Here is a 24612-nt window from a genome sequence, read left to right on the forward strand (position 1 = left end):
TTAAAACAACAGAGTTCCATGAAAGGTGTACGTAGATAGAAACAGATTATTCTAAGGTAATAAATACACAACGCTTCATTATGTAAGGTCTTTATACACCCCTGATAGACATAGTTATGAATATCATATTGCTTTTCTGTTAATAGATCTGTCAATGAGAAGTTAGATCTTAAAGCTTTTCCTAACCTTAGAGAGATGAACAGAGTACAAAATGTTAACTTTTTTATTTTACACAAAATTAAACCTTTTCCTTTTTAATATTTTGTCTTTAAGTTGTGTACTTAACACATTCAATAGAATGATTCGATTGTCATACTTTAGCTATTTATTCAGAAACATCTGTGGGCTTGGTCGCTGTTGTTTTTAAAGGAATGCAATTTAACATTGTCTACATAACATGACGCCGCCTCTCTAAACCACTTTCTCTTTCTCTTTCTCTCACAGGAACGCTTGAACTTGATGAAGATGAGATGGCGTCGAGTGCAGGTAAGAATTAACATAAAACATTTAACTAAAGATCCAAATATGTTGGAATTCTTCTGTATAGACTTTGTTCTATTTATTTATTGTAGTAACTTGTATTTTGTCGGGAATGTTTCACACTATATTTGGCTTCTTAGGTGTGTATAGCACAAAACATGTTTGTCAAATATTTCAGAATGTAAATGGCAAATGAGTCATAATGTGTTATTTCATGAATCTTTCAATGGCATGAATATATATCAAGTAATACCATATAAACCAGGAAGGTTACGACATAAATACAGAGAGTACAGTTGTGGCTCACAAGTATCGAACTTTCTTTACATGGGAGATCAAGTTCTTAAAGAGGCAAATTCCAGGTTCAAATCTTTATTCAGGACAGAGCCCTTGAGCTTGACCTCTGGTGGAGCTGTTGGGCAATTGCGTCTCATAATGAGGTCGACTAAAACCTGCATGAAACAGAAACGCCATTTTCTTATCGTATGGGACGACCATGCATCCTGCATTATAGCCTTTAATGGCGCCAAAACACTGTTTGTACTTTGATCCATTTTTATACTTTTGAATTTCCATGTGAATAAATATTATTTACTGACTGTTGACCGTTTATGCTTTGCATTCAGGGCTTTACCAGCTGAGCAGTATAAACGACAATTTAGCACAAATATTACTTAATGTTATCAAACACTTAGAAATGTGTGTATTATGGACGGAGAAATATTGCAAAACAATGCATTGGAACACTAAAGATAAAATATTTACAATATATAATGGATAAATTAAGAAATACTGTTAAATACTAAAGATTTGAAAGTATTAAATATTGAAAAATGATAAAATACCACAACATGGTCTCTTGTTCAACAAATCTCCTGAACTTCATCAGAGAAGATTTTAAGTCAGTATTAGCATCATCTTCTGAGAAGAAGACTGTTAGTCAGAGAACATCTTGCATTATCACAATGTTTACGGTCACTTAACATGAAACACACACCATAAACGCATTTATACCACATAAACATGTTCACCTCAGTGTTGGACTGTCTAAATAAATAAATACAAAGGAATTATATATAAATTACAAAAATATATAACAAATTCTATACATTGTAAAGACAACAATACATCCAGAATTTAGCAAAGGCCACTAAACCAAGTTGTTGAAATATGGCATTGAGTTCTTTGAATTAACATTACTAATAATGAAATGAAAACAGTTGTGGATAATATCACGTGTGTGTGTTTTTAATGCAGTTGACTCAATGCGGCATAGTCCATCTGATGGCCCTAACAGTAAGTCAATCCACTTTGGTAAATTAGAGGTTTATAAACCTTATACACACCTTTTAGATGTATACATGACATTTCAAATTATTGATATTGATATAGATATTTAGTTTTAATAATTTATAAGATGGTGATGATAACTCAAGTAATGATCTATAGGTCGAGGTCCCCAAACTTGGAGTTTAGCTCTAACCTACCTAAACACATCTGCCTGCCAGTTTCTGCTGTGCCTACTAAGATCTTGATCAGCTGCTTCAGGTGTGTTTATTTAGGGATGGAGTTAACTTCTGCAGGACCGAACCTGGGGACCCCTGATCTATTCTAGTCCAATAACACAGAAAAGACTTGTAGTTTAATCATGTATTTTTTCTATTGTCATGTGTCCTCCAGTGAGTGATTTGAGGATTATTCTTCTGGGCAAGAATGTGTCAGAAAACAGCAGAGTTGGAAACTTCATCTTGAGAAGATCAGCGTTTGAGACCGAAGCTCCTCCAGATGATGTTGAGCAGCGCAGTGAGAGAGTCAGAGGAAAACTGGAGGAGAGACACATCACAGTGATCAACAATCCTCATCTGCTTCATCCAAACCTCACAGACGATCAGATCAGTCATGAAGTGAGAGAGTGTGTGTCTCTGTCTGCTCCAGGACCTCATGTGATCATCCTCATACTACAACATCATGACTTCAGTGAAGACGACAGAATCAGAGTGAAATATGTGCTGGAGAAATTCAGTGATCAGGCGAATAAATACACCGTAGTGCTGACAGATGAAGACAGAAACACTGAAGAACAGAGCTGTGATTCTATTCATCAGTTAATACAGGAATGTGGCGGTGCACATCTTTATTTTGAAGAAGGAAAGACAGGTTGCCATTCTGAGTTATCCCAAAAAATTAAGAAGATACTTGATGATGCAGATGACACATTTCTTGTCAGTGACTTATATGAGGACACAACCGGAATATCAGTGGATAAAAAAATAATAGTGGATACAAAAACATCAGTAAATGAAAAAACTTCAGTTAATAAAGAGATTTTAGGGTTTGAAAAAACATCAGTGAATAAAGAAAAAATAGTACATGAAAAAACTTCTAAGGACGAAAATATGACAGCGGATAAAGAAACATCAGTGGACGAAGAAATGCCGGCGGATAAAGAAACATCAGTGGACAAAAAAAAACCAGTGAGCAAAGAAACTGCAGTGGACGAAAAAGTGTCAGTGGGTAAAGAAACATCAGTGGACGAAGAAATGCCAGTGAGTAAAGAAACGTCAGTGGACGAAGAAATGCCAGTGAGTAAAGAAACGTCAGTGGACGAAGAAATGCCAGTGAGTAAAGAAACGTCAGTGGACGAAGAAATGCCAGTGAGTAAAGAAACGTCAGTGGACGAAGAAATGCCAGTGAGTAAAGAAACGTCAGTGGACGAAGAAATGCCAGTGAGTAAAGAAACGTCAGTGGACGAAGAAATGCCAGTGAGTAAAGAAACGTCAGTGGACGAAGAAATGCCAGTGAGTAAAGAAACGTCTGTGGACGAAGAAATGCCAGTGAGCAAAGAAACGTCTGTGGACGAAGAAATGCCAGTGAGCAAAGAAACATCAGTGGACGAAGAAATGCCAGTGAGCAAAGAAACGTCAGTGGACGAAGAAATGCCAGTGAGTAAAGAAACGTCTGTGGACGAAGAAATGCCAGTGAGCAAAGAAACGTCTGTGGACGAAGAAATGCCAGTGAGCAAAGAAAGTGCGGTGGACGAAAAAGTGCCAGTGAGCAGAGAAAGTGCGGTGGACGAAAAAGTGCCAGTGAGCAGAGAAAGTGCGGTGGACGAAAAAGTGCCAGTGAGCAGAGAAACGGCGGTGGACGAAAAAGTGCCAGTGAGCAGAGAAAGTGCGGTGGACGAAAAAGTGCCAGTGAGCAGAGAAAGTGCGGTGGACGAAAAAGTGCCAGTGAGCAGAGAAAGTGCGGTGGACGAAAAAGTGCCAGTGAGCAGAGAAAGTGCGGTGGACGAAAAAGTGCCAGTGAGCAGAGAAAGTGCGGTGGATGAAAAAGTGCCAGTGAGCAAAGAAAGTGCGGTGGATGAAAAAGTGCCAGTGAGCAAAGAAAGTGCGGTGGATGAAAAAGTGTCAGTGAGCAAAGAAAGTGCGGTGGATGAAAAAGTGCCAGTGAGCAAAGAAAGTGCGGTGGATGAAAAAGTGCCAGTGAGCAAAGAAAGTGCGGTGGATGAAAAAGTGCCAGTGAGCAGAGAAAGTGCGGTGGATGAAAAAGTGCCAGTGAGCAGAGAAAGTGCGGTGGACGAAAAAGTGCCAGTGAGCAGAGAAAGTGCGGTGGATGAAAAAGTGCCAGTGAGCAAAGAAAGTGCGGTGGATGAAAAAGTGTCAGTGAGCAAAGAAAGTGCGGTGGACGAAAAAGTGCCAGTGAGCAGAGAAAGTGCGGTGGACGAAAAAGTGCCAGTGAGCAGAGAAAGTGCGGTGGATGAAAAAGTGCCAGTGAGCAAAGAAAGTGCGGTGGATGAAAAAGTGTCAGTGAGCAAAGAAAGTGCGGTGGATGAAAAAGTGCCAGTGAGCAAAGAAAGTGCGGTGGATGAAAAAGTGCCAGTGAGCAAAGAAAGTGCGGTGGATGAAAAAGTGCCAGTGAGCAGAGAAAGTGCGGTGGATGAAAAAGTGCCAGTGAGCAAAGAAAGTGCGGTGGATGAAAAAGTGCCAGTGAGCAAAGAAAGTGCGGTGGATGAAAAAGTGTCAGTGAGCAAAGAAAGTGCGGTGGATGAAAAAGTGCCAGTGAGCAAAGAAAGTGCGGTGGATGAAAAAGTGCCAGTGAGCAAAGAAAGTGCGGTGGACGAAAAAGTGCCAGTGAGCAGAGAAAGTGCGGTGGACGAAAAAGTGCCAGTGAGCAGAGAAAGTGCGGTGGATGAAAAAGTGCCAGTGAGCAAAGAAAGTGCGGTGGATGAAAAAGTGCCAGTGAGCAAAGAAAGTGCGGTGGATGAAAAAGTGTCAGTGAGCAAAGAAAGTGCGGTGGATGAAAAAGTGCCAGTGAGCAAAGAAAGTGCGGTGGATGAAAAAGTGCCAGTGAGCAAAGAAAGTGCGGTGGATGAAAAAGTGCCAGTGAGCAGAGAAAGTGCGGTGGATGAAAAAGTGCCAGTGAGCAGAGAAAGTGCGGTGGACGAAAAAGTGCCAGTGAGCAGAGAAAGTGCGGTGGATGAAAAAGTGCCAGTGAGCAAAGAAAGTGCGGTGGATGAAAAAGTGTCAGTGAGCAAAGAAAGTGCGGTGGACGAAAAAGTGCCAGTGAGCAGAGAAAGTGCGGTGGACGAAAAAGTGCCAGTGAGCAGAGAAAGTGCGGTGGACGAAAAAGTGCCAGTGAGCAAAGAAAGTGCGGTGGATGAAAAAGTGTCAGTGAGCAAAGAAAGTGCGGTGGATGAAAAAGTGCCAGTGAGCAAAGAAAGTGCGGTGGATGAAAAAGTGCCAGTGAGCAAAGAAAGTGCGGTGGATGAAAAAGTGCCAGTGAGCAGAGAAAGTGCGGTGGATGAAAAAGTGCCAGTGAGCAAAGAAAGTGCGGTGGATGAAAAAGTGCCAGTGAGCAAAGAAAGTGCGGTGGATGAAAAAGTGCCAGTGAGCAGAGAAACGGCAGTGGATGAAAAAGTGCCAGTGAGCAAAGAAAGTGCGGTGGATGAAAAAGTGCCAGTGAGCAGAGAAACGGCAGTGGATGAAAAAGTGCCAGTGAGCAAAGAAAGTGCGGTGGACGAAAAAGTGCCAGTGAGCAAAGAAAGTGCGGTGGACGAAAAAGTGCCAGTGAGCAAAGAAAGTGCGGTGGATGAAAAAGTGCCAGTGAGCAAAGAAAGTGCGGTGGATGAAAAAGTGCCAGTGAGCAGAGAAACGGCAGTGGATGAAAAAGTGTCAGCGGATAAAGAAACTTCAGTTGACGGTTTAGTTAAAGCAGAAAATAATTCTGATCACAAAAACGGTAATTCAAAGAAAAAGAAGTGTTGAGAATGCTTTTTTAAATACTTTATTTAAGGAACATCCAGTATGCACCACATAATTTCACAACATTGTGTCACAGTTTATTTAAGCTAGAAACAATCAAAACAGCAATTTACATTTTAGGCATTTGGCAGACGCTTTTATCCAAAGTGACTCCTATACATTTTTACGTAGGTATCTGCAATCCTCTGGGATCCAACACACAACCTTGCGTTGTTAACGCAATGCTCTTACCAAAAAAGAAAAACATTTATCTTCTGTACATTGGCTTTCCTAAACACTTAATTTGTTGAATTCAAGACCATTGTTCTTTTTGCACTAATAGTGTAGCACACTTGAAGGAATGAACAAGCGTGTGATTTGGTTGGGTTCTTTTATTCAGCCCGCATCATTCGCAACAGCTCCGTAGCACACAGTACAATACAACTCGCTAACACTCGCGCGAACGAACTCTTCTTCTCCTCTTTTAGGTTTTCCTCCGGGGGTTTTCCTCAGGCTTACTGCCACCAACTGGACACTCATCACATAGCTGTATACTACAAATTGGCATGCATGTACTGAATAATTAAATTACCATTATTAATAAAATAACTGAAATGACAAAAACTACTACATGGGGGGGGGGGTCTAACTATAACTCACAATTATATTATAACAATTATACTCTTCTATCAATATATATATTCTAGATTTCCCCACAATAGCCTTGTCGGCAATACACTGACATACTATGCAGCTGCGCCTGAGTTTGATTACAGAATTTTTGTGGTGTACAAATATTCATTCAAGTGAAATGCACATCTAAATGGATTATGTTGTTGCTTTATATATTGATATATTTCATATCATATGCAATCTTCTCTTCTTCAGATATTACAGAAGGTTCAGATGATGTGAGGATTGTCCTGCTGGGAAAAACTGGAGTTGGGAAGAGTGCGACGGCAAATACCATCTTAGGGAGAAAAGCTTTTAAAGCAGATGCATCTGATGGGTCTGTTACTAAAGAGTGTCAGAGAGAAACAGGTAAAGTCAACAGGCAAAACATCACTGTGATCGACACTCCAGGACTGTTTGATACTGAACTGAGTCCTGAAGAGATCCAGACAGAAATGATCAACTGTATCTCAATGACACTGCCAGGACCACATGTGTTCATTATTGTGTTGAGTTTAGCACAACGCTTCACCAAAGAAGAGACAGAAACAGTCAAGATCATCCAAGAGACTTTTGGTGAAAACTCTATAATGTACAGCATGGTGCTCTTCACCAGAGGAGATGAGCTTAAAGATAAAACCATTGAAGAGTACCTGAAAAAATCCAAACCTCCATTAAAGAACCTCATAGAACAGTGTGGAAACAGATACCATGTGTTCAATAATACTGAGACTGAAGACCAAACACAAGTTTCTGCTCTACTGGAGAAAATAGACGTCATGGTGAAAGCAAACGGAGGAAGTTACTTCTCAAGTAAGATATTCAGACAGATGGAGCGAGAAAAACAAGAAAAAGAAATAAAGAGACTGATGGAGAGAATTGAACAACTGATCAAAGAGAAAGAAGAAGAGATAGAGAGAATGAAGATGATGATGGAGCAAGAAAAACAAAACCATGAGCGAGAGCAGAAGAAAAGAGAAGAAGAGTTTAAAGAAATAGAAAAACAGCAACAAGAGCAATTATTGATAAAACAGGATCAATTCAATAAAAGACTTGAGGAAAAAGAGCAACAGATGAAAGACGAAAGACGAAGGATTGAAAATGAAAAACAAAACTGGACAGATAAACAGAAAACACTTGAAGAAAGAATCCAGAATGAGAAACATCTGAGAGAAGGAGAATGTAAAAATTATGAGGAGAGAATTCAACTGACTAAACAACAATGTCAAGATGAAGCCATGAGAGTAAAATCAAAGACATATGAAGAAGACAGAAGAAGAGACGTGGAGAACATACAACTGTGCTGCTCTAAAGCAACTTCATGTCAACAGGTGAGTTTCTGTTTGTCCGCTTTAGCTTCTCCCTGATTCATTTATATTTGTATTTTATTGTTTAAAATAGTTTGGACCTGTAGTTCAAAATACTGGAGAGACAAGTTTAACCAAGTAACGTTTCCTCTCGGTTTCTTTTGCTTGTTATCATATTATAATCTTCAGGATCTCTATTGTTTATGAATCTGTATCAGAAGTTAAGGGCGATCCACGAGCGCGTGCATGCGCAGTAACCGTCTGTATCACTATTGACAAGATGAAACACTTATTTTAAGAGCATATTCATAAAAAATGATCAAATCATGAATATTTTGACATTCTCAGTTGGCAATAACAATTTAGTGTTTAATACATTAATCTGTTCATGTATTTATTTACAGAGAGATGAAGCTGAAGCAAAAATGAATGAACAGCTTAAAACACTCTTCACTAGACTACACTTGACAAACAGACAACAGGATCAGATGAGAACAAAAGACATTCTTCAAATCAGCAAATCTTCACTTCAGTCTCAGGAGCCACAGAATGAGTCTGAACTGGTGAACTCATTCCTACAAAAACTGTTGAACATGAACTACAGAGCAAGAGACAATCTCATAAAACACAGAGAAGAGGATTCAGAGATTCAAAGTGATATTCACCCGATGGATGTTCAGATGGCTGTGTTTCATTGTTCTGATAGTTTCCTAAAGCAGCTGATGGTCACTAAACTCTCTCAGTGTCAGTTTGCTCTTCCTCTGCTTGTTCCTGATCCATTCACACAACACATTGAGTTTCCTCTCTGGACATTCAGACAGATCAACAAGAGCTGGAAGATCAGAAATACTGACCGTAAAATGACCAGTCAAACCCAACCGGTGTGCAAAGCAGAAACTCCAATGGTGTCGTTCTTCAGGTTTGGTTCTGTGTCTTCATCTAAATCTCAGCTGATGAACAGTCTGATCAATGAGAAACACAACACGTTCTTCCACAGAAACTGTTCAGGCAGCAGCAGAAGCAGATTACTGATGGATGGAGTGGTGGAGATCATCTGGTACTGTCCATCTGGAACAAACACAGATAGATTTACTGAATGTGTTGCGTTCTGTAATCTTCATGGTGACGCAGGAGTCAATGAGACTCAATATGAGATTTTAGCCAGCATGTCTTCAGTCAATGTCCTTTTCTTACCTGATTTTGGACAGAAGAACCAGTATAAGGGTTTGGTGAGATCACTCTTCAGATCTCCTCAGCCTCTTATTTGTCTGCTCACAGAGAATGAGTGTCATCAAACTCAACTGGCAGATGGAAAATTCATGATTGGTCTTTTGAACAAAAATCAGTCAGATCTATGTAAACAGATAAGAGAAGCTATCAGAGTCAGTCTGAAAGAGCACAAGAGGACTTTTAAACTGGAAGATGTGGCCAAACACACAGGAATTGAAGTAGATGAGAAGAATCCAGAGTGTCAGAGAGGAAGAGAAGCAGCACTTCAGATCATTAGATTACTGGATGGAGAAGATCCATCAACAGTGAAAGAAACAAACCTGCCGTGTCACGGAAAACTCTGGCATGACTGGTGTAAAGTCAACAAAGAGCTCCATCATTTAGGAGGAGAAAATATAGAAGAAGAGAAAAGTACCAAACTAAAGCTGATGAGAGAAATAAGAGAAAAGCAAGTAGATAAGGGATCAAGTGAGCTTATGAAGATATTTTTGGAAGAACTGAGATCACTGAAAAAAGATGAAACAAACTTTTTGCTGAAATGGACAATAAACCTGTTGGATGACTTCACGTCACATAAGCTTTGTGAACTTCATAAGGAATATGATGTGAAGTGGAATGAAGTCTTAGCTTTAAAAAAGATGCCTGATAAACTAGAGCAACTCAAGATTGAACAAACAAAACTTGAGAAAACATCAGAACAAATCAACAGAACAACATTTGGACTGGAACACATTATGAGAGAGGTCAGTCAGATCTATGAATCATGGGCATCTGTAAACAAGAACACAGATTTCTCTTCTCTCACGAGTCTTGCAGCAGAGATGATGATGTCTGGATTTCCACTGGAACTGATGGACGGAGATGCTGCTCATGTTCCTCTGATGTGGGTTTCTGCTGTTCTAGATGAACTCATAAAGAATCTGGGAGATCAGAGAGTTTTTGTTCTGTCAGTTTTAGGGATTCAGAGTTCAGGGAAATCCACGCTGTTGAACGCCATGTTTGGACTTGAGTTTGCTGTCAGTGCCGGCCGCTGCACCAGAGGAGCTTTCATGCAGATGCTGAAAGTGTCTGAAGACATTAAACATCAGCTGAAGTTTGATTATATTCTGGTTGTTGATACTGAGGGTCTTCGTGCACCAGAACTGGATGGAAGATCAACAAGAAGTCGTGATAATGAATTGGCCACATTTGTTGTTGGTCTGGGAAATCTGACATTGATCAACATCTTTGGAGAAAACCCGTCTGACATGAAGGACATTCTCCAGATTGTTGTTCAGGCCTTTCTGAGGATGAAGGAGGTGAGACTGAATCCCAGCTGTATGTTTGTTCATCAGAACGTTTCAGACGTCACAGCTGGAGATAAAAACATGGAGGGAAGAAGACGACTGCAGGAGACACTGGATGAGATGACAAAACTCGCTGCTAAAGTTGAAGTCTGTGATGCTGAATGTTTCAGTGATGTCATTGCATTTGATGTTCAGAATGATGTGAAATATTTCTCTCAACTGTGGGAGGGAAGCCCACCCATGGCACCACCAAACCCAAACTACTGTGAGAATGTTCAAGAACTGAAAGAATCTATTTTAAGACATGCTTCAAACTCAGACGGCATGATGCTGACACACCTAAGAGGACGTATTGATGATCTCTGGAAGGCTTTACTGAATGAACAGTTTATGTTCAGCTTCAAGAATTCTCTGGAAATCGCAACTTACGGGAAAATAGAGACAGAATACAGTAAGTGGAGCTGGAGTCTTAGAAGTGCCATGCTGGGAATTGAGAACAAACTACACAACAGAATAGAAAATGAAGTCGTTCATAAAGTTGAGGAAACTGATCTTAAGAGAGAACTTCAGGTAAAAAGTGAGGAAGTGAAAAAGACGATGTCAGACTTCTTTGAGAAAGACAGAGATGCAGGAATAATGAATCAGTGGAAATCTTCTTTTGAAATAAAAATCAAAGAGCTTCAGGAAAATATCGTGAGAGAGACGAGGAAGAAATTGGATCAGGTTCTTCAACAGCGAGACATGAAGAAAAAGATTGATGCTCAGAGGACACAACATGAAAACAGTCTGTTTGAAAAGAGCAAAGAACTTGCCATGAAACTAAAGGACAAAGCAAATGATGAAAATATAATGAAGAAAGAGTTTGAATGCTTTTGGGAACAACAGATAACTGAGATTATCAGAGACACTCCTACAGTCAAAAATATTGATTTATTGAAAGATGTGGCAGATCTGCTTAGAAGCAACTATGAAAGTCTCCCAGTAGACATGAAAATAAGCAGCGAGTACATTGATATGTTTTCTCTGCCAAGATATTCAGATTATGTGCAGTTGAAGAAATCCAGTGGAATTAAGGGAGCTTTCAAAAATGCCATCAAAGGAGCTAAACAGAAATTGGGCTCTGTTTTATCATCAGTGGATGAAGTGCAGATAAGAACTTTAATCACTGAAGTTACACAGCAGACTGATAAAATGATTCAGTCATATAACATTGCAAAGATGGGCTACAACATCAGCTACATTCAACAACTCATAGATCACATAAAGACAAAAATAACAGATCATGAGAACGAACCAAAAGTGAAGTTTGTGTTCAAGAGAGAATTCTTCAGGGATTTAGTGCTTTACATCTGTCAGAGAGCAAACAAGACAATCATTGATCAACACAGAATGTTCAGAGAAGCCCATGATCCTGTTCTCTATTCTCAACGTAAGAAAGAAGAATACTACAGGATCTTCCAGAAATACTGTAAAGGATCAACATCAGCTGCCATTACTGGTGAATTTATCTGTAATAAACTTAAAGAAACCATCGAGCAGAATGTCTACAAACAAACTGCCAGAGATTTATCAGATGAAATGAAGACAAACTGTGAATCACTGAATGGAAACAGATCAAAACTGGAGAAACACATCCTGACAAAGCTGGCTAGAACAGAGGATTTCACAGCATACATGACCTACATTCAGAATCCAGAAGAACACTTTAAGTGTTTCATCAGAGCTGAAGTCGGTCAGTACATCACTGATAGATTTCATGACAGTGTTCAACCTAAGATGAAAAATAACATCACAATCCTGCAGAAGAAGATCATAAACTCAGCACATGAGTCCACCAGACATGTTCAAGATGAAGATGGAGATGTTCATTCATGGTTTGATCGTTTCACACACCTGCTGTCTGATGTGCTGGTGTTCTCTGTAAGTGACATCAGTGGAGTGAATATTGATGATGTTGATGTCATCGTCCTACATGATGTGATAACAAAAGAAATCCCTTCTATAATGTCAGATATACGCCGTAGATTCACTACAGAAACATTTCCAGTGAAGCTGGACTATCCAGACAGACCAGATGAGATTCTGATTGGTCATTTCTGTCAGTGCTGTTGGGTTCAGTGTCCTTTCTGTGCTGCCATCTGCACCAACACCATAGAAAACCATGATGGAGATCACAGTGTTCCTTTCCATCGTAATAATGGACTGAATAGCTGGTTTTACAGAGGAACAACAAACCTTTCTATCAACATATGCACATCAGCAGTGGCCAGTGATCGATCTTTTTATCCAAATGCCTCAGATGTTAAATGCCTATGGAAAGAATACAGAAAAGGAGGTCCTAAATATGCTCAGTGGAGTATCACCCCTGACCTCTCTGAGCTGCCGTACTGGAAATGGTTTGTGTGCAATTTCCAGAAGAATCTGGAAGAGCACTACAAGAAAACCTTTGATGGGACTGGAAGGATTCCAGATGAATGGAGAAAATACTCCAAAGAAGAAGCTATTGAGAGTTTAGATAAATACATTTAGTGAACACAAAGAACGAGGCTCTTGATATACAAGACTGTTTAAAATGAGTTTCTGTCACACACCTGGTAATGTACAAAACTAAAAATAGCCTTTAATAATATGTGATTATTGATTAACACAGAAGTAACTGGTCTAGACTTATAGACAGATGTAGATGAATTTATCAGAGTTTGATTAAATAATACTTACACAGAATCATCTCCACTGTAGTAATATATATCTACAGTATATCTACCAAATAATTATATGTATCTACAATCACAGATTATTTTGTTTCCTCAAGTATCTGACTAAATCTACATAAAGTGTCTTATATAGGGCTGTCAAAATTATTAAGTGATCGTCTCATCACAATTATAATGTAAACGTCATTTGAGTTTTATCAGCTTCATATTTTTTGTTGATTTGCTTTGTTTCCAGATTTGCTGCATCTACACAGCACGACTCTCATATCTAGTTTTAGTGCTCAAGACTCAAGTCTATGAGTTAATGTTAATGTCACTTTACAGTAAATAATATCAGTTGTTTACAACATTTCCAAAGTATATATTTTCTTCATTAAATAAATGAATCATCAGTAATAGTTGTTAAAAGGCTTATAAAAGACAATTAATCACCAAATGTTATAATCGTGACAGCTATAGCCTTATATGATAAACTATATTTGTAATCGACGCATTTAGAAAGTTTCCTGAATTTGAAATAAAGCACAAGGATTATAAATGATCGAACTGTTGTTTTTTCCCTTTACTGCAGAAATATAATACAAACTGTTGATTAAAGGTTCTAGATGAAAGTTCAGCTTTATCTTGTTTAATCCTGTCAATCACAACATCAGATCTGTATGAACAGCTGCTTTCATCAGTGATCGATTCTTCTGACATCTGGCTTCATTTTCTGTTGAGTATCTGCCTCTTTTCACACTATTCAGTTAAACTTCTAAATGTATTAGAAATTAATGAATTACTCCTCTTATTTACTAACAAAGAACAATTTAGCTTTCAAGATAATAATTAATCCTTATTAATGTTAGTTAATATCAATACAGCTATTCATGTTCGTGGTGCATTAACTGATGTTAACAGGTACAATGTTTGTAAATGTTAAAAATAGCAAGAGCTAATATTAATAAATGCTGTAGAACTCATTGTTTTTATTTTCAATGTTCATGATAACTAATGAAAATGACTAATTTGTCAAACGTATTAGTAATAATTAAAGTCGGCATGAAACGGAAGTAGCGAATGTATGTTTTCCGTATCTTGACGTACCCGAGTAAAACGACTCTAATCGACTTGAGGGCGAGACGTGATCTCATCCATCTAAAACTGATTATATGGTTAAAAGTTGGAGGCAGATTTGACAGCCAGTTTGCGATCAGTCAGTCATTGAAGCTGTCGCATTATTCCTAGTGACCAGAAGTGAAGAGAGGTCATTTGAGGAGGGGAGGTAAACGCTTTTGATTAAGGATTACAAATGCAAATGAACTTTTAAAAAAATTCATAAATAATTTATAATAAATATTTCTCCACTGTGTAAAAGAACTAGAATGATCATTATACATTTCATAACGACTTTAACATTAACTGATGTCAACAAATACAAAAAGTGTAACCAAACTTTTTCCAAACTCACAAGATGTGCTCTGGCTGCAAAATTGTAACTTTTTTGGTCAAATCATTTAAACACATTGTTCAGAGTAGGCCTAAGTCAAAAATAATAAAAAAACGAATCAAAAATGTTCTACACTAGTAGCACTTCAAAACAGCTGTTGTTAGTAAATGCAGTCGGCTACATGCTAAAGTACCTGCTTGTGCAGTGATTAAAGCAACACTTTGAAACCGACACTCTGTACCTTTGTCTCGTTTCGGAGGCTGCGTCCTCTGGAGGTCTCATTTGAAGCCTGCTACGTCATCGAGGCTGTCTCGTTCTATAGAGTCTGCCATTATGTCCTACAAAGGACGTCACATTTAATTCTAAATTGAGAATCCTCCGTATACCGCATCCTTCAGAGGATGATACCTCTGGAGTACACAAGGACGCAGTTACAATTACAAAACGAGACACAGCTTGTAAGTTCTGTGTTCTGGTGAGAAGGTCCTGGCTGCATGCTGAAGTACGGGGCGGTGCTTAACATGGGGGAGGAGCTAGATGTGGAGCGCCGTCCTCAACACACCCCATTGGTTAGCAGGCGGGGTTGTTTTTAAGTGCGGCCTTCATCTGTCGCTCTGCCCATAACTCTTCCCATTGGTTACAAGGAAATGACGTTGAAACCAGGAACTGAGGTTAAAAACATTGTTCTTCGACTTAGTGCGGTGCCGATCAAACCCATTGTTATATAAACTCTGTATTTACTTATTAATATAAATAGTACGATTAAAAAATGTAATACATTGAAAGTTAATTCAGGGGAAGTGTTTCATTAATTTGTAAGTTTGTAAGCAAGAGTCTTTCTACTACTTGTAGGTTGATTCTGATTTTGGCGTATCCTGTGCGAAAACTAACATAACTTATTATTATTTATCTAACATAGCTTCAATGTTCCTTGTCTATAAAAAAACAAGCAGACACAATTACTGAATTACATCATTCACTTTATTTCAATTACAACAAATTATTAAAATGTATATGATTATAAAAAACGACAACATAAGCATATATAACCAACATAAAATGATAACGATAAACAATTAACATATTTACACACACGTAAAATGTAATGTTTCTACACATTAAATTTCTGGTAAGTAAAACAGCTGTCTGGGTCCTCTATGCTGCCATAGAAACAATGCACACACCACGTTTGCCATTGCCAACAAATCCACAGCAATTTGAATAAAATTCGGCACTTGCTGCATTCCTTTAACAATTTCTCACAATCCCCTTTGGTTAACACGGTTTTATGCATTTTATCAATGAGAAACAAGGAAAACCGGATCAGCAAACAGAAATAAGTGGGCTACAGAATGTGGATCAGAATTTTATCAGATTTGTTAACAAGTTAAGTTTCATTACAGTGATTTTTTTTATCTGGAATGGGGAGTCAATCAGACGTCGTTTCTTTTAAACAAAAACTAATTATATTCATTAATAACATATTTCCGACTGCTATGTATAAAAAACATTGACTCAACATCACAAGTTAATGATGTGGCATTTAGAGGGTTTTGCATCTGAACTATTCAATTGTTTATCAATGACAATCAAGTTCATTACACGTGGGGATTAAACCTTATGAATAAACTGCCCAAATACAGACTGTGTACTCACCGTAATGCTAGATATAGCGGAAATGATACATACTGAAGAATCGATTTGATTTGATTTATTTGATTTGATTTATTTATTAGACAGTAAAAAATAAAATAAATGCATAACAAGATGCCAACACAGTGACATTGTACATTTATCCAAACTGTCGAGGATAACACAAGAAAGTTGCAAAACTTATTTCCATTGTGGTCCTCGTTGTAGTCTGAAATGATGTCCAGGCAAGCTATAAATATGACTAAAGGTACCTTGTACACTCAACCACATACAAATACAAAGCAAACACAAATATACACACAGTAATAATAAATATTCATGAAGACTAAAAAAATCTAATTAGCATTTAGCAACCATTCACCACAGGCTCGATCAAAACAGTAATCTGACTGGCTTAACTTAATCTCAACTGGAAGTTTATTCCATTCCATTGCAGCCATGTACAAAAAGGTATTTTGCCCAGAACAGGTCTTAAATCTACACGGAATTATGTCTGTGGCACTGCCTCTGGTTGAGTAGCTATGAGAGTTCCTAATTAGCCTAAAATAATCTTTAAAATATCTTGGCTCATTTTTGTGCAAAATCTTTCGAGTTAATCTCAGTTTCAGTTGTCTTACCCTGTTTTCAACTGTCAGCCATTTTAATTTCTTAAGTTCTGAAGAACCGACATGGTTTCTATTGTTGAGGTTTAAAATTACCCTGACTAACTTATTCTGTGCTGTTTGGAGTTGAACTTTAATTCTCTTGGGGGTGCTACTGTACCATGTAGTACAGGCATAATCAAAGTGTGGCTGAACTAAAGCATTAGATAACATTTTTAAAGTTTCTTCATTTAGAAACTGAGCCTTACGAGCCAGAAATTTAATTCTTTGGTTTACTTTTATGATAACCTTTTGACCCATACTTTCACCACTCACAGAACTATCTAAATCACAACCCAAATATTTAACACATTTTTTAGTTTCAATCTGGATACCACCCACAGAAATATTGAGCTCAGAAGTCATTACTTGTGTTTAACCAATAAGGCGAGGCTACGACGAGACGACACATAGACCCGCCCTTAATATTACCCCACCCATTGACCAATGAGACGCGTAGCACAACGTTGAGCTCCACCCCGTACTGCAGCCAGGTGTACTTGTCTTCAACAAGCCTAATCACTCGCGCGAATCTCACCGCAGGTAGATCTATGGCGTCTTTGCATCGACATGTGACTCACTCGCGCTTAACGCTTCCCTCGCGCACTGTGGCTGAAGTAATGTGGCACACATCTGTGGCGGCAGTGCAATACAAAAGTGAACACTTGAGGGCCCTGAACATTAGAAACATTGTTCTTGAACCAACAACAGAGCGCGTCAAACATGTACTACGTCAAGGGGATAGTGATGATGATGCTTCTTTCCGACATTGTGACTTCTGAACAGTTCTTTCTCAACTCCTCGACTGGTGAGAATCTCCCACGACACGTCTCGCTTACACATTACTTTAACAACTTGAATATAATCTCGTACAAATGATTGGTTATGGAGTTTATGAAATTCATAGCTTTTTTTTGCAAGCACAAAACCTAAATGCAATCAAAGTCAAAAGTGAATTAAAATCTGTTTCAAAGGGTGGTCGATCACAGTCGGTTTACTGCATTTTGACTTAAGCTTTTTGATGGGAGTAAATGTTGAGATTGAAATGGCAACTAGCAACTTCGGCGTCTAGAATTAATATATGCATTATCAGAAATGCATTGAAATACTAATATGTATGAAGTTTAACAACATGGATGTTAAGCTGTTTACAATGGATGACGATTTATAGTTAGAAACCAATATATTTACATAACATTATTTAAAACCTCATAGTAGACATACTTGGCTTAAATTTTTATAAACTTCTGTACATCCTTTAGATACCAAATACATGATATACAAAACGAAACATTGAGGAAATGACGAATTCTCATTGCGTTCAGGTTATAAACAAACCGCTAGTTGCTTTTTCACTCAATCATATGAAATAATTGTTATACATACAGGATTCATTAACAAAACCCACTAGCGCCATAACATAAAGCAGCATAAGGTGAAAATACGACCCATCAATAACTGGCTCGAACCGGTTATGGACGAGTAGCACAGACGGACGGAATCTTCCAGAAGTGTATAAGGCCGCGGACCAGATGACGTTCCCCGCGATTACACACAAGTTTCTTTTATTGTCTAAAAACGAAATAAACGATTGAGATTCAGAATTAAAAATTCGCTTTAAAAAAAGTAGTTAAGTTACTTGGGTCGGTGAATACTAGCATTTACCTGTAGCACCTGGTGAGCGTCTTCCTGTATTACTGCTGACGTTTCTCTGACGTGTCTTACCGGCGCGCCTTATCAGTCATAAAAAAACATTAAAAATTCCCATTGGACAATACGTTGCCGTGATTTTTCTTCTTTCCATCGAAGTTAAAGGTGTGTATTGCAATGGTTATCGTGCTTTTTTTAAAATGTGTCTCGTTCTCATATAAAACGCATTTTATAATTATGACATCGATGAAACCAGAGATTTCACACTGTAATAATTCGGTAATCTACAGTTTGGTTATTAACATTAACAGGTGATGTTGCCAAACCGGTGATCTTAAAGAAAGGCGAGCCGATGTCTCGACTTAAAGACATCTCTCAAACAGAACTCAGTGGCAGGTTGACATTGGAAAAAAACGGGACTCTTGTCTTAAGGCTCTGTTCTCCTGAGGATGAAGTGAAAGGATGTAAAAACTTCACATTACCTAGATTCTCTGTCCAGACGGTCAATGACAGAATCTTTATTGCTCTTCATAATGTGGCCGACAGTGACGCTGGGATCTATGTTTTTCAAGTTTCCGGTAAAAAGGAAGAACTGTTGAATGTAACTGTCGGTAAGCTTTCTGTTTCTTCTATGTAATGTCAGTACTGTACCGCTGTAAACTTGACTTGATGTATGTTGTGTCCATTTCATCTTAAATCCACATCGCTGTGTAGATGCTTTGGCTATGAATTTACAGTTCAGACACATGAAGACATATTAATAAGCCTTTATTCCATTCTGTGTTTGTTTTCTTAGCCAAAAGCAAAACAGTTTTATGCAATTTTCACAAACTGTCAGTGATCCACCTAATGATGTTTTTTTAAAGCTGCATTTATGAAAATACCAAAACATTGAATCTGTTTAAATGTCTCTTTGTAATGTTTTGTTGTTAATGTTTCGGGTTGTAAATTTGTGTTATTGTTTGTTTCTTACAGAAACTGAACCACCAAACATACTTGCCATATGTTTAATCATATTAGCTGTTATTCTGCTGCTGCTGCTGGTGCGTTGTATCATATACAAACATAAAGAGGCAAGTACAAGAATATGTTTTTAAATCTTCATTTTGAAATGTGATTTATAATGTTCTTTTATATACAGTGCCTTGTAAACGTATTCATCCCCCTTCATTTTATTCACATTTTGTTATGCTGCTGCCTTATCTTAACTTAAAATGAGTGTTTACAATAATCTACACTCCATGCACAATAATATAAAAATAAAAAAAAACAGATTTGTGACAGCATTGCAAAATAAAAAAAAATAAAAAAATAAAAAATATAGCATTTTTACCCTTAACAGTTGGATAAAGCACATTTACAGACTCCAATCTTTTTGTGTATGAAGTGACAAGTTTAACACATCTTTCTGCCATTCTTCTTCTCAGTTCCTTTTTCTAGAGAGATGTTCAGTTGGGTTCAAGAACTTGTTGGGCCACTACAGAGTTGTCCATAAGTCACTCTTGCATTGTTTTAGCTCTGTGCTTAGGATCATTGTCATGTTGGAGAATGAACCTTCTGTCCTGTTCTGAATGTTCTGGGCTAGGTTTTCATGATAATTTTCTCTGTATATTGTGCCGCTGAGCTGTTGTTCTACTTTAACAAATGCCCAAGAACCTGCAGCTGAAAAACACCCCCACATCATGATGCTGTTTCCACCACACTTTACTGTTGAGACGGTATTGTAAAGGTGTTGAGCAGTGATTAAAAAATCAAAATCATTCAAAAAAATATTTTTATTATAAAAAAAACTAAATAAGCTGTTAAAATAAGCGTCTTATCTTGGCGATAATTATATATTCCATTAAAGGAAATAAATATATAAATTACAAAGTTTGGTTTAATATAAGAAAAATCGCTCGCACACACACCGTAGAAATTATGTTTTATTAACAAAGTTCGGGAGGAACCTAAGCATATAAATCAGCCCAATGTTCCATCAGCAGCAATCACCTATCAGCCGAGAACGTGATCTCTTCTTAATTATCTCGGCTGGTTCATCATCGGCAATCACCGTATTGATCATTTACCTGTAGACATGAAGTTGCTTTAGAGCAGCACAGTTGTATGTTCTCCACGGCTCTTCTTTGTCTTCTTCATATGTCTTTGATTTTACTCTCATGACGTCATCTTGACATTGTTGTTTAGTCAGTTGAATTCTCTCCTTCCTCCTTTTACATTGAGCAACGGCTGAGAGAAAAACATTCTGGATTCTTGAAGTGTTTTCTGTTTCTCTGTCCAGTTTTGTTTTTCAACACTGATATTGTGTTGATATTTCAACACTTCTGTTTTAATATCAAATTAATTTATGGATTATTTTAATAAGAACTTGTTCTTCCTTCTTGCTTGCACTCTAGAAAATCAAAATCTGTCTTAAAGGGAAACCGGAACCATACTGCGACGTGATTGTCCAGTCTTCAGAATGTGAAGAAACATCTATGGATTCTGTCATAATCATTGACAATATAAATCACCGGAACCTTCAACCTCTGTTGCTCAGTGATGGAAAAACCTCCAGTCCATCACAACTTTCAAGACACATCTGAAGACTCACCACCACACAAATACCTCCACTTAAATTCCAGTGTACATCCATGATTTAATTTAAAGTATGCCACAATTATTCTATTACTAAACGTAAGACATTTATAGCCTTAGAACAATTGTATGTACTTACAACAATAATTATGAGATTATCTGAGGCTTACATATTTCTGTGTATCTCTTGCGGGCTATCAACACCACTCCAGTAGCTAAGAAGGTACATGAGGACTTTTAGGCAAAACTATCATTGATAACAACAGTGTTGTGCTGCACTTCATTCATGTGTGTTATGCCAGTTGCTCATGGGCGGACGGGAGAGCCCTTCAGAGGGTCATCAATATAGCGCAGAAGGTCCATTGTGGCATGGACAATTGTTGCATTATATGCAATTAAACTAGAATTTGTAAATATGGAATGGAGAGAGGTATTTATTGGATAATGTTTATATTATTTTAATAATTTATATTTTGTATATACATAACTTATTTTGTATGTAATATTTTGTATATGCATAAATTATTTTATATCAAATAATATATTCCTTTAAATTTAGTTTAATCATAAAAAATCTGTCCAGTGTTTTTTTAATAAGGAGCCTAAACATGAGGATAACTATTGCGTATCAGCGAATTTGATGTCACGTGCCTTTAGAAAATTCACTTGAAGAGATTCTGGGTAATGTTCAAAAAGTGTATTCTTGCAAGGAGCAACACACACATACACAGGACTTGCATCATGTTTTGATTGGTTAAAAGACTCATTGGTTAAAACACTCTGTAAGATAATCTGAACAGTCATTTCTTCAATAGGCTTCATCAATATAACTGATTTTTACACCTACAGATACTTGTTGACCTTTTACATTATACATTCTGTTCCTACTATAAATCCCCTAAAAGCTAAAGAAAAAGCTGAAGCAAGCAAACTAATTTTTCCAACACATTCAAAATATAATTACAATATGTTTTATTCGCGGTATCTGTTATGTTTTATGATATTTTTCTGTTTAGTTAAACTATATATTAGCACAGGGTAAACGCCTGCAATTCACGTCAACGGCTTAACTTTCTTTTACCAATAATTAAGGCCTTTCTTTTACAAATTGCTCTATTCTTTATTTTATCGAGTCTGTGGCTTGTTCAAGAACACAGTGGTGCGGATAGATTTTCAGTTACTAGCCCTTGTTGCTCAATTATCTGACATCTTAAGCCAGCTTGAACTGTCTTTTTGTATAGAAGCATTGTGTCAATGCCTGTGTCTCTGTTATACTTTGTGCATCCCTGTTTCTCATTAACAGTGCACAAAACAAACCACTGAACACAGCTAAATGTTTACAGGCAGTGACAAATACATGGACACAAGAAAGCAAGTCAATTCAAGTCAGTTTTATTTATGAAGCGCTTTTTACAATTTGCAAAGCAGCTGGACAAGAAAACCGAAACCAAGAAAAACAACATTGCACACATACAAGATATAACTGTAATGTGTAATATGCAATGGAGAAGGAAAGGAAAAGCAAATGCATACACATATACAGAACACGTACACATATATTGTATAAGCGTTATATATTATGTATGATTATAAGAGCAACTCTCATGGTATTATTGCAAGTTTCAACAAACATCTAGTTTATCAAGCACTTGCATCTCAGTCCAATAAAAGTATCACAAGTGCACAGAAGATTCAACTCTTCCCTGAACAGCGCAGAAGCACATGTGTTCAAGTAGAAACACAGCAGTAGCAATTCCCACCAGAACAGACAGAATCAAGCGGATCAGAACCTCAACATCTCCACAATGCTGCAGACAGTCTGTAGACCAAGAGATTCTGCTAGAATCATTCTCATACACATTCTCATTGCCAGTAAACGGTTTGTCTGTGTGAAGTGCCACAGATGTGGTTGTGGTAGGAAGAGACTTCCTGATGTACTTCTGTGTTATTTTACCTTGATCATGTGGACAGAGGTGTTTTGTGTGTAGACGGATGCTTTTATTGCTCACTGGATTTGCAGCCGTGCAGCTGTATGATTCTGTATCATTATAATGAAGTTTTAAAGGTAAACTGAGATTAATGAACAGACCACAGAGCAGAATTCCTGCATCTCCTGTGATGTACCTGTGACGTTCATTCATCAGTTAATTATTCACATTAAACTCATGCAAATCTCTGTTAATGTAAATAAAACGAGTTTCATTTCACAAACTGAAGGACACTCACCTTGAGTTTGGTTTGAGATGTTGATAGCAGGTACAGAAACTGATGCTTTAACAGAAGAAACATCAGTTCTTCAGATGACTTGATTATAAAACATTGGTTCTGTGATGCAGCTAATACTTACTGTAAACATCAACTTTGATCTTCCTCCTTGTCACAAATCCATTAATGGTGAGTGATGCTGTGTAGAGTCCAGATTCACGGGTGCTGATGTTATAGATGCTCAAAGATCCTGTCTGTTGATCCATCTGCACTCTGTCTGTTAGACTCTCATCATAAAAGGGTGAAAATCCTCGATACATCTGCGCAATACGGAAAGTTCGGTCACCTCTTTCAAACAGCCACATCACATCATCAAGACTCCTGGGTTCAGCATTATTTGTTGTTAGATTGAGAACATCTCCCTCCATCACAGTTTTCATCTCGTGCCATTCACCAGTCACTGTATGAAAATAATATCTGGGTTACATTTAACATACTAATATTTCAAACCTTTATCATTACACACAAACTAAAGACAGCAGGCAGGATTCAGTAGTAAGATGTTGTTTTCAAGAACACGTGAAACAATATGAAACAATAAACAAGCTTTAACACACATACACAGCTGTGATGTCAGTTTAAATCATTCTCAGAACCTCTGAAGCAGTTTGATGGTTTTCAGATGTTCTGAACTTCAGGGAGTTTGTTGTAACCCACACATCAGCACCGGTGTTTAACAGAGGAGATCAGCGTCATCACAATGTGGTTTTGTTAGGAAGGCACAACAATGGCTGAGCGGACATGAAACTACCGAACTACTTTTACCTTCACCACTAAACTGCTGTCAGAATCCGCTTCAATCTCTAATCTGAATTTCACATTCTATACACATACTGTAGTATTCATTTCACTATGAATTCAATCTTTGACATGGTCTTTCTCAGTCAATATTAAAGATATCAAGGTTATATTTTTACCGAATGTTCTTTTTTTTCACAGACTGGGTTAAATTTGAGATTTATGAAGAACTGTGTGTGTTCAACTGCTCTTATGACAAAACAGACATCCTTCAACAACTATAAAAGTACAGTGTAACATTAAACTCATCTTATGATTTAAAGCGTGCATATATATCTGTGATATTACTTATTGAACAGATTTCATGGTGTCTGTTTTATAATACACATTTTATATCAACAAATGTGATCAAATCTCATAAACACTACATATATGTAAAGACACTTTAAATGTTTTGAGTATGATTTATGACAGCATGCTTCGACTAACTAGTCTTGACCACTTGACCACAAACACAATAGTGTGCTACAGAAAGAAAAGAATGAGTTTTAAATATCTTACCCTTCACACTGATGAACAGCACAGTGAAAACACATGAGCTGAAGATCATTATTGATGATTTGTCTTTTGTCATTGAGCTCGTGTGAGCAGTAAGAATCAATACTGAAGATCCGTCTGTGTGTCACTGTCATGAGGAAGAGACGCTTGTGATGAATCAGTGTCACTCCAC

General features: G+C 37.6%; 2 protein-coding genes across 4 annotated transcripts; both read left to right on the forward strand.

Annotated features, from left to right (window-relative positions):
• The first annotated feature begins 440 nt into the window (after nt 1-440).
• On the forward strand, nt 441-13466 carry LOC306907117 (interferon-induced very large GTPase 1-like). Of its 2 annotated transcripts, XM_079478980.1 has the most exons (5): nt 441-486; nt 2161-2846; nt 3100-3246; nt 6609-7723; nt 8104-13466. In XM_079478980.1, coding segments are annotated over exons 2-5 (5904 nt in total). In that variant the 5' UTR covers nt 441-486; nt 2161-2845; the 3' UTR covers nt 12745-13466. The 2 variants fall into 2 exon arrangements, with proteins under 2 accessions (XP_079335106.1, XP_079335107.1); XM_079478981.1 differs by lacking the exons at nt 441-486; nt 2161-2846; nt 3100-3246 and adding an exon at nt 5674-5718.
• Nucleotides 13467-16098: 2632 nt separating this feature from the next.
• Nucleotides 16099-21362, forward strand: LOC306907118 (uncharacterized protein). Of its 2 annotated transcripts, none has more exons than XM_079478982.1 (4): nt 16099-17460; nt 18614-18913; nt 19278-19375; nt 20699-21362. In XM_079478982.1, the coding sequence occupies exons 1-4, from the start codon at nt 17376-17378 to the stop codon at nt 20885-20887; spliced, it is 672 nt and encodes a 223-aa protein (XP_079335108.1). In that variant the 5' UTR covers nt 16099-17375; the 3' UTR covers nt 20888-21362. The 2 variants fall into 2 exon arrangements, with proteins under 2 accessions (XP_079335108.1, XP_079335109.1); XM_079478983.1 differs by lacking the exon at nt 20699-21362 and adding an exon at nt 19730-20152.
• Nucleotides 21363-24612: the final 3250 nt, after the last annotated feature.

The sequence above is a fragment of the Barbatula barbatula genome (genome assembly GCF_947034865.1).
Source record: "Barbatula barbatula genome assembly, chromosome: 17".
NCBI classification, from domain to species: Eukaryota; Metazoa; Chordata; class Actinopteri; order Cypriniformes; family Nemacheilidae; genus Barbatula; species Barbatula barbatula.

What these genes read in the sequence shown, in the direction of transcription:
- LOC306907117 (XM_079478980.1), top strand. An exon ending in GGACGAAGAAATGCCAGTGA is followed by an intron (nt 3,247 to 6,608) that starts GTAAAGAAACGT and finishes TCTCTTCTTCAG; the next exon opens with ATATTACAGAAGGTTCAGAT. An exon ending in AAGCAACTTCATGTCAACAG is followed by an intron (nt 7,724 to 8,103) that starts GTGAGTTTCTGT and finishes ATTTATTTACAG; the next exon opens with AGAGATGAAGCTGAAGCAAA.
- LOC306907118 (XM_079478982.1), top strand. Translation starts at nt 17,376, where the DNA reads ATGTACTACGTCAAGGGGATAGTGATGATGATGCTTCTTTCCGACATT. An exon ending in CTTTCTCAACTCCTCGACTG is followed by an intron (nt 17,461 to 18,613) that starts GTGAGAATCTCC and finishes TAACATTAACAG; the next exon opens with GTGATGTTGCCAAACCGGTG. An exon ending in ACTGTTGAATGTAACTGTCG is followed by an intron (nt 18,914 to 19,277) that starts GTAAGCTTTCTG and finishes TGTTTCTTACAG; the next exon opens with AAACTGAACCACCAAACATA.